The sequence below is a fragment of the Gekko japonicus genome, unplaced genomic scaffold (genome assembly GCF_001447785.1).
Source record: "Gekko japonicus isolate JY-2015 unplaced genomic scaffold, Gekko_japonicus_V1.1 scaffold3947, whole genome shotgun sequence".
Taxonomy (NCBI): Eukaryota; Metazoa; Chordata; class Lepidosauria; order Squamata; family Gekkonidae; genus Gekko; species Gekko japonicus.
Window position 1 is genome coordinate 40,331 of NW_015162079.1, and position 10,397 is coordinate 50,727.

Below are 10,397 nucleotides of genomic sequence, written 5' to 3' on the forward strand. Positions count from 1 at the left end.
GCCACACGTGGGGAAAAAGAACGGGCAAAATGCGGCACAGTTCCTCCCCGGCATGATCAGATGCCGGGGGGAAGCTATGGAAGGGGGAGAGAGGCTGCTGAACTGCGCATGTGTGAGCAAGCGCAGTTCGGCCGGGAGCCTGGGTTGCTCCAGAAGACGAGCGCGCCGGCGATCTGACGGCCGTGCTTGCTGCAGCTTATCCAGTAAGTCCTCCTCTGGGGGTGGTTATTTTTCCATGAGCATTTTCGGCCTGAAGGGCCGGATTGGGGACGGGTGCACGCCGATTCCCAGATGTTGCAGTGTGCTCACGCCCATTTGCTCCACCTCCGATCCATCCTTCTCCCGGGCCAAAACCTCTCATGTGACCGGGGCCCATGAAGGGCTGCTGTTGTTACCCAGAATGTACACCAGCCTAGGATCAGTCGTTCGGTCAACCTCTGTTAGAGCTTATCCACGAGATGTGCTGTCTACCAAGCTGTGTTTCAGGTATTGCTCTTAGAGCTGAATTGGCCCAGAATTCATTGGAAGCTCGTGTGTGGATCTTGGCATTTAAATTAAAGCAAAAAATCTCCAATGTGAGGAAAAAGATTTTGAATCTTATTGAGAAAGACCCTTACATGGGGCCATGGAAGTGTTTATGTTGAGAATCGACTCCAATGGCTAGGATTCTATGATAACGATGTGGACATCATAAAACAAATACCTCAGTACTGAATTTGGATAGAACAAGTACCTTGTTGAGGGAACTTATTGAGGGTTTTATGCTCACCAGCATTCTTTGGAGTCCCTTTCTCTTGTGCTATTCCAAGCTAACGGTCCCTCATTATAGAAGAGCAGTTATGCTCGCTTGGTTAAATTCTTTTCCCTCAGCCGTACTGGAAGCCCGATTCACCGGCATAGCACATTTGGACAGAGCTTGTAAATGTGGATCTGGTCAGCTTGAGTCCTTAGGACATATTTTATTGGAGTGTGAAATCTGGTCTGATCTGAGAGAAAGAAAGGTATCTTTACCCCCTCGTAATGGATTACGGGAATTTATAGTCTTGAAAAACTGTCCAGTTTTTCTTTGTAGACGAGGATCAGAAAACTACCTTCGCAGTTGCTAAATATTTAGCTGCGGTGGTCGTCTGTAAGAAGGCTGGATTTCGATCTGTTCAAGACCTTTGACTTAGAAAAACAGTAAGATAAGAAGAAGATGCACACCAGCCTATTATTCAGGGCAAAGATCATGTTAAATACTGGGTTCAAGGCACATTACAGTGAACAGCTGTACTGTATTAAGTGACTTCAGGAACACTACAAGACAAACTCCAGGGCAGCTGCCCTGTTTTTAAGCATGCAATCACCACACCCCACTCCCAACCATAGGCTATTTACATAACATTGTTTCTCTGTTGGTCTACTCCAGGATCCTAATAAGCTATTGTTCGGGGGAAAGAAGCTCAACCACATCCAGGTACTAGCTCAGTGAAGATTCTGGCTCAATACACAACAGATCAGCTGTGACTTGATGGCACTTTATATACACACAGAGAGATCTGTGTAGATAGTTCAAAGTGGTCAGCCATGTTGGTCTGAAGCAGTAGAACAAATTTAGAGTCCAGTGATCGCTGGACTCTAAATTTGTTACACAGATCTGTGAATACGCTGATAGTGTGTCCAGTGTCTGCTGGGTTTGGCTCGCGTCTGTGAAATGGGGAGAAAGCGGTATGAAGAGGTAGTCTGCCATGGATACACTATGGAGTCTTGAGCGCATCACTTAGGCCGGTCTTAGCCGATGGCCAACAGGGGAAGCTGCCCTGGGCCCTGTGCTTGTGGAGGGGTGACTGCCCACAGCCCGGCCCCTTTGAAGGAGGGGGAGAAGAAGATGAAGAAGAAGAGATTGGATTTATCCCCCACCCTTCACTACCCAAAGGAGTCTCAGAGCGGCTGACAAACTCCTTTCCCTCCCCCTCCCCACAACAGACACCCTTTGAGGTAGGTGGGGCTGAGAGAGCTCTGACAGGAACTGCTCTTTTTTTTTTTGAACAGCTCTGACAGAACTATGGCTTGCCCAAGGTCATCCAGCCAGGTGCAAGTGGAGGAGTGGGGAATCAAACCCAGTTCTCCCAGATTAGAATCCATGCACTTAACCACTACACCAGATTGGCTCCTGCCATGGCTTGTACTTGCTTCTTCTGGGAGCTTGGGCAGCTGGCTTGCAGGGGTTCCCATCCACCTTGCATGGGGTGAGGGCCACTCCTTGCTTGGCCGTGCTGTTCGGGAATGTGACATCTGAAGAGTCTGGGACTTTTCGGTTTAGAAAAGAGACAACTAAGGGGGGAACATAATAGAGGTTTATAAAATGAGCCATGAGGTGGAGAGAGTGGAGAAAGAGAAATTGTTCTCCCAAAATATTAGAACCCAAGGGCATCCGATGAAGCTAACAAGCAGTGGATTCAGGACAAACAAAAGGAAATGTGGTTCAGTTAAAGCCCTTAGACAGGGCTTTTTTTTGTAGAAAAAGCCCAGCAGGAACTCATTAGCATAATAGGCCATACCCAACAGCAGGAACTCATTAGCCTATTAGGCCACACCCTGACAGCACAGCTCATTCGCATATTAGGCCACACCCCCATGTTACCAGAAGTGTGGTAATCCAGCCACACTCACCTTTTGCTTCTTATTCTCTTTACCTTGTTTGTTGTCAAAACCCAGGGCTTTTTGCATGTTAGGCCACACACCCCTAACTGTAGCCAATCTGAATGAGTTCCTGCTGTTGGGTGTGCCCTATAATGCTAATGAGTTCCTGCTGGGCGTGGCCAACTCGGGAGCCAGCCGGAACTCCGTTCCTGTGCGTTCCTGCCCAATAATAGCCCTGCCCTTAGAGAAGATGCAGAGGATAGGAACCCCCATGCTGGAGTGTGCCCAGGGCCCCAGAATTACTAAGCTCACTCCATCACCACTTATTGCTGTGTTGTCATTATTGTACAACCCTACTGATCCATCCAAAATCCCCTCAAAGCAAGAACAAAATCCATGTCACACCTTTTACTAGACCAACCAAAGTAGCACAAATCACTGTGTGAGCTTTTGAGCCCACTGGGACTCTTCATCATGAGGTGTGGATACGTCAGGTAGAAATTCCTTAGGTGTGTCTATGGCAGATGTTTGGGAATGCGCCACCTGAAGAGTCTGGGACTTTTCGGTTTAGAAAAGAGACGACTAAGGGGGAACATGATAGGCTTTTATAAAATTAGTCATGAGGTGAAGAGAGTTGAGAAAGAGAGTTTTTTTCTCCCAAAATACTAGAACTCAAGGGCATCCGATGAAGCTAATAGGCAGTGGATTTGGGACAAACAAAAGAAGAAGAAGAAGAGGAGGAGGAGATTGGATTTATACCCTGCCATTCACTCGGAGTCTCAGAGCGGCTTACAAACTCCTTTCCCTTCCCCTCCCCACAACAGACACCCTGTGAGGTAGGTGGGGCTGAGAGAGCTCTTGACAGAAACTGCTCTTTTTCAAGAACAGCTCTTATCAGAGCTACGGCTTGCCCAAGGTCATCCAGCCAGGTGCAAGCGGAGGAGTGGGGAATCGAACCCGGTTCTCCCAGATTAGAGTCCACGCACTTAACCACTACACCAAACTGGCGCTTAACTTAACCACTACACTTAACCACTACACCAAACTGGCACTTAACTACTACACCAAACTGGCAAAAGGAAACACTTCTTCACTTAGAGAGTGATAAAATGTGGAATTTGCTGTCAGAGGATGTAGCGATGGCCACAGGAATAAACAGCTTCAAAAGGGGATTAGAGAGATTTATGGAGGATAAGTCTATCAGTGCCTACTAGATATAGTGACTCCATATTCAGAGGCACTAAACCTCTGAATCCCAGTGCCAAGAGGCAACATCAGGGGGTCTCGGCCTCTATGCCCTGTTGTTGGCCCTCCAGAGGAACTAGGGTTGCTAGGTCCCTCCTGGCAACCAATGGGGGATGCGGAAACATACAAGGAGAAAGAGAAAGACCTAGGCCTTGTTGCCATCATTGCACAGGAAGTGATGTCATCATGCCAATGACGCCCAGGCATTTGGTATTTCAGCAAAAACTCTGTGGTAAAACCAACTTTTGCCCAAATGCCAGAGCGTCACCCTGTGCGCTGCCTGTGACAAGGCCTAGACCTTCTCCTTTCTCCTCGTAAGTCCCCCTGATGGACAGCTGAGGGTCTGGCAACCCTAAGAGAAACTGGCTGGCCACTGTGTGAGACAGGATGCTGGACTGGATGGACCACTGGGCTGATCCAGTAGGGCATGTTCTTACCTGTTGAATTTTTTTCCTGGCCTCATTCCCTGTGTCCATTGTTAAGCTGAAACCCAGGGCGTATGCTCAAGGAGCCTAATTTGTAAGGAAGTGGAATAGGTGAAGAATGTACCCTGAGTTTACTGCTTGCATGGAGTAGAAGTTAATCTGTGGCCTAATTTACAATCTCTGGGGTTTTTGGAACCCCTTCATGGAGAGCCGACCAGGATTTAGGACTCTTGCCAAAGAACTCCGGTGCCATTGCCCCGTGGTGTTTCTTGGTTGCACGTCCATTCTGCACCTTCTCCTTTCTCCTCGTAAGTCCCCCTGATGGACAGCTGAGGGTCTGGCAACCCTAAGAGAAACTGGCTGGCCACTGTGTGAGACAGGATGCTGGACTGGATGGACCACTGGGCTGATCCAGTAGGGCATGTTCTTACCTGTTGAATTTTTTCCCTGGCCTCATTCCCTGTGTCCATTGTTAAGCTGAAACCCAGGGCGTATGCTCAAGGAGCCTAATTTGTAAGGAAGTGGAATAGGTGAAGAATGTACCCTGAGTTTGTTTGTTTGTTTATTTATTTATTTATCTATTTATCTTTGAGACTTGTATCCCGCCCTACACATAGTGTCTCAGGGCGGCTAACAAGTTTACTGCTTGCATGGAGTAGAAGTTAATCTGTGGCCTAATTTACAATCTCTGGGGTTTTTGGAACCCCTTCATGGAGAGCCGACCAGGATTTAGGACTCTTGCCAAAGAACTCTGGTGCCATTGCCCCGTGGTGTTTCTTGGCTGCACGTCCATTCTGCACGGATCAGTATCGACTGGAGTGAGGTAAGAGGATGGACCACTTGGCTTAAAGGTAAAGGTAGAGGTTCCCTTGCTCGAAAGCCAGTCGAGGATCAGTATCGACTGGAGTGAGGTAAGAGAGGATGGACCACTTGGCTTAGCCATGTGCTAATAATTAGAAGGAAACTGAAGAAGGAAATTGAACCCGCGCTGTCAGAAGACGTTTCTGTGGTCATGTGGCCGGCATGACTAAACACTGAGGCGCACGGAACGCTGTTCCCTTCCCACTGTAGTGGTACCTATTTATCTACTTGCAATTTCTTGCTTTCGAACTGCTAGGTTGGCAGGAGCTGGAACTAGAGACGGGAGCTCACTCCATCATGCGGCAACTCAGGTCTCGAACTGCTGAACTACCGACCTTCCAAAGCCTGCCGTTCAGCGTCTTAACCACTTGAGCCACTGCAGCTCCTCCACCACTTGGCTTAGCCATGTGCTAATCATTAGAAGGAAACTGAAGAAGGAAATTGAAACTGAAGAACATTTCGGTCCTTGAAGTCCAAGAGAAAGGCATTCTTTAACAGTGCCCATGCCACCTGCCGTTCCTCCTGACCCATCCCACTAACAAAGCCTGTGGCTCAGTTAAAGCCTCAGAGAAGCCTCAAAGGACAGGGCGGTTGCCTGAATGCAAGCATCACCCCTCTATGGTGACTCCCCCCCTTCTCCCCCTTCACTCCCCCCACGTCAAACAAGCTCCGATCCGAGCCCGGCAAGCACAAAAGACCAGGAGCCAACTGCGACTTGTCACCTTCACACCCGCCGCTGTGCTGAAAAGTGGCTATTTTTGGCAAGTGAGATCAGTTCCCCATTCACGCAGCATCTGGTGGCAGCTAAAAATAAGGCCTTTTCCGCAGCAGCAAAGAATCCAGCCACGTTTCGGTTGCACAGACCCTCGCAGGGGCTCCCCTTTGCGCACGATTGCTAAGCCATTAACGAGCAGGGCTGCGAGAGAGAGCCGCACTGCAGCAGCCCAGCTCGGTGCTGGAGACATGTGGCTTCAAAGGCAGGCCGATTAATTCCAGCTCTTCTTGGGGGGACGTGGGATTAAGGAAGCCTGCCAGTCAAGAAGATGCGACAGTGACGGGTGGCAGAGTCATGGCTCAAGACATGCAGCGGCTCACCTGAATGGTCAGCAGCCGGCAGGGTTGGGGGGGGGGAAGCATGACTTGGGGAACTGTGCAAGATCTTGGAGCAGACACACTGCGATGAATAATATATTTCAGGGTTGAACTGGATACCTGAGGGAAAGGCTCTAAATAATGCATTTCTGGGTCTCAACCGCGATAGCCGAAGGAGACGTTGGAACTAGGGACAAGACATCCGCCTAAGATGAGAGAATGTCTCATTATCATTTCATCAAATGCTGTAAGTACCTGTTCCAAGGCCACTCGGGAGTCTCAGCGGGGGGCTTTGTGCAGTTTTCTGACATGTGCGTTTTCGGTTCGGCAGTGCCGATTCTTCGGGATGCCAAATAAGTGAGCATGGATGGTATGCATGTGTATTTGTGTGTGTGTGTGTGTGACTTCCTATTTGGAACATATGCAAGCGGCATCTGCCCATTGTAGTTGGAGAACTTCGTTAATTTGACTCAGCTCGTTTTCCAAACCTTTGTCTTGTTAGCATGCTGGGGTTTATGCGCCAGTTAAACAGCGGCTTTAAAATACAGATGCGGGCTTTCCCGTCTGCCTGCAGAAATGTGGGTAAAGGGCAGCTTCAAGGGCATCCGGCCAGGTTATTCTCATTGCAAGATGAAGACAGGAATTAAGGAGCTTTAGGATGGTCCCAGAGTTAGCTCCTGGGATGTTGCAAATTTTAGCCAGTTGCATTGGTCTAAAAATACAAAAAAAAAAAAAAGACGTTTCTGTTAGAGCGAGGCATGCTGCAATTCTTATCGATCCCTTGAAGGACAAACGTTGATTCACTCCGTACAGGCAAGCTTGTTGCTCTTCCTCGTAGCAGGGCAGCCGGCAGGATTTTAGATGCCAGGTAGATGGTGCGATTGTTCATTTTTTAATCTAGCGTGGGGATAGAAGTAGCGCATGTTTCTTAATTTTGCCGTTCTCTGCCGCTTCAGGAAGAGTGAGTTTGCTGTGAATCTCTTCTATTTCTACGCTCTGCAAACTTCAGGTGCTGGGACCCATCTCTGGAAGACAAATGGTATAACCCCAAATGGTTTGTGCCTGTGTATCCATGGTATTAAATACTAATGATCGTTATACAGGCGGAAAGCTGTTTGCTCATTCCTGTGTTAATTGGGCACTCCCTTTTCTCTGTGCGTTACTCCTGAGAAAGCAATTCGTCGGTGACCTTGGAAAAGATTATTCGGGTGTAGGAAGCAGTGTTGGAAAGTCCTGGGGGGATCCCCCACAGAACTTTTCAATTGCCCTCCTCCACGCTGCTTGCTCCGTGAACTTAGGCAGATCATGAGAGGGAAGGTAGGGAGGGTTGCATCAGTGCTTAGTTCTTGTGGCCCTTTTTTACACGCCCAGGAAAATGCTGATCGCCACTTTGGGTTCAGGAAGCATTTTTTTCTCCAAGCTAGTTTGGCCAGGGATCCTGGAGGGGTTTTTTTTTGTCATCTTCTGGGCATGGAACAGGGATCACTTTGTGTGTGGAGGGGAGGTAGTTGTGAATTCCCTGCGTTGTGCAGGGGGTTGGACTAGATGACCCTGGAGGTCCCTTCCAACTCTATGATTCTATGATCAGCCAGCCTTGGGGACTCTTCCTATAGGGAGGGTCCTGTCAGGAAGACAGAGACGGCTGCTGCATTCTTGTTTGGACTTGACTCTTTCCGAAAAGGGGGAGGGGGGAGAAGAATGAGGCTCGGTGACAGATGGCAGCATATTTAAATCGAGCTCTGGGAATGCAAGCATGCATTCTGTACTTGCATACCTATGAAAACTGTACACTTCTAAATCCTGTTCTTAACTTCCTTAGAGACAAAGCTATGGATGAATGAGTTTTACTTTTTAGCCTGTAGCATATGTCCAGTGTTTATAACGTTGCTTTAAAATACTACATACTCTGCAATTTTGCACCAGAGGGGGGGTTTGGGGGGAGCTCCTCAGCCTGATGTTTAAATTGGGGCTGAAAGGTGGATTCCTCCCAAAACCCTTAAGGGTTCTAAAGCATCAGAAACGATACCTCATGCAAAACATAGGGGCAGCCCCTTTCCAACACTGACATCATTATTATTACAAGTGGGGACCCATAAGACTTGTAGGAAGAAGAAGAAGAAGAGGAGATTGGATTTATCCCCTGCTGTTCACTCGGAGTCTCAGAGCGGCTTACAATCTCCTTTCCCTTCCCCTCCTCACAACAGACACCCTGTGAGGTAGGCGGGGCTGAGAGAGCTCTGACAGAAACTGCTCTTGAGAGAACAGCTCTGAGAGAACTTGTGACTGACCCAAGGCCACGCCAGCAACTGCAGGTGGACGAGTGGGGAATCAGACCCGGTTCTCCCCGATTAGAGTCCGCGCACTTAACCACTGCACCAAACTGGATCCCATCCTTCCACCCTGCTCAGCTGCTGGGCCAGCCTTTTGCTGGCTGGCCCAGCCACCTGCAGACCTGCTGTTCATCCCCCTTGTGGCTCATGAGGTGGGGGCGGGGCAGCTCCTCCTCCTCAGGTTGCCAACCTCCAGGTAGTGGCTGGAGAGCTCCTGGGATTACAACTGATCTCCAGGCGACAGTAGAGTTGCCAAGTCCCCCCGGGGGGGCAGGGAAACCCCCACCCGAGAGGCCTGTTCCCCGCCGGGGGGGACCTCACCCCCAAAGTGCGTGACGTGCCCGGCGTGAACACGTCACCCGGAGGTGATGCAATCGCGTCGGGCACGTTGCAGGGGGACGTTCTATCACCCGAGGGAAAACTCTATGGTTTCCCCTCGGGTTATTGTGGCCCCGCCCCCAACGTGCCCGATGCGATTACATCACTACCGACGCGATTACGTCTTCACCACCCTGGACGTATGTTTGTCCAGAGTAAGGGAAGAATCGAGCCACACCCCTAAGCTCCTAGCAGAGCCCACTGCAGAGAGCTGGACTCTGGCCAGTGCAGGTGAACCCTGGACCTACCCCACCGCATGATCTTTAGCTCTTTAGCTTGGAGAAACGACGACTGAGGGGTGACATGATTGAGGTTTATAAGATTATGCATGGGAAAGAGCAGGTAGAGAAAGAGGTACTTTTCCCCCTTTCTCACAATACAAGAACTCGTGGGCACTCCATGAAATTGCTGAGCGGTCGGGCTAGAACGGATAAGAGGAAGTACTTCTTCACCCAAAGAGTGATTCACACATGGAATTCACTGCCACAGGAAGTGGTGGGTGCTACAAGCATGGACGGCTTCAAAAGGGAATTGGATAAGCATATGGAGCAGAGGTCCATCAGTGGCTATTAGCCACATGGTATAGATAGGGACTCTGGGGCAAGTGATGCTCTGTCTTCTTGGTGCTTTGGGGGGGGATCAACAGTGGGAGGGCTTCTAATGTCCTGGCCCCACTGGTGGACCTCCTGATGGCACTGGTATTTCTGGCCACTGTGCGATACAAAGTGTTGGACTAGATGGGCCTTTGGCCTGATCCAACATTGGTGTCTCTTATGTTCTTATGTTCTTATCTCAGTTTCTGAAGGATATAACTTTAGCCAGCTCTCACCTAACCAACCCATCATGGCATCCAGGCACAAAGCCAGGGCCAAGATCCTGGCAGCTGGCTGCTTTCCAAGCAGTAGCTGGGTGTCATCTGCATATTGGTAGCCCCCAACTCCAAACCTCCTGACAATCTCCACATATAGATGTTAAACAACATTGGGGAGAGGATCGACCCTTGCAGGACCCCATGGGTTAGAGCCTGCAACCCTCTGTGAGCATCCCTGGAGGAGCAAGGAGAAGCGCCCCTCATTCCCTGGGAGGCTAGGTGGTCAAACAGGTCGACCAGGACTAAATGGTCAACTGTGTCAAAGGCAGCTGACAGATCCAAAAGGATCAAAAGTGCTGGCCCACCTTTGTCAAAATGTAATCGGAGGTCGTCAGCCAAGCCTACCAGGGCTGTCTCAGTGCCGAGCCCCAGCCTGAAACTGGATTGAAAGGGATCTAGGGGTTGATGTTTCATCCAGGAAATCCTGCAGCTGCTTGGCCACTGCTCGGTCCATCACCTTCCCCAGGAATGGAAGGTTTGACACCAGTTGGTAATTGGCTAGGTCCCTCTCATCTAATGATGTTTCTTTCAGGAGAGATGTCACCACCACCTCCTTACAGGAGCTAGGGAAAG

General features: G+C 49.6%; 1 protein-coding gene across 1 annotated transcript in view; it reads left to right on the top strand.

Moving 5' to 3' along the window:
• Positions 1-6,070: 6,070 nt before the first annotated feature.
• The window catches only part of LOC107105641 (unconventional myosin-XVI-like), a gene marked incomplete at its 3' end in the record, with an annotated part of 69,516 nt that continues 65,189 nt past the window's right edge, over positions 6,071-10,397 (top strand). Inside the window, exon 1 of the mRNA XM_015405640.1 lies at positions 6,071-6,492. Coding sequence (XP_015261126.1) covers positions 6,465-6,492 — 28 coding nt within the window. The remainder of the gene's footprint in view (positions 6,493-10,397) is intronic.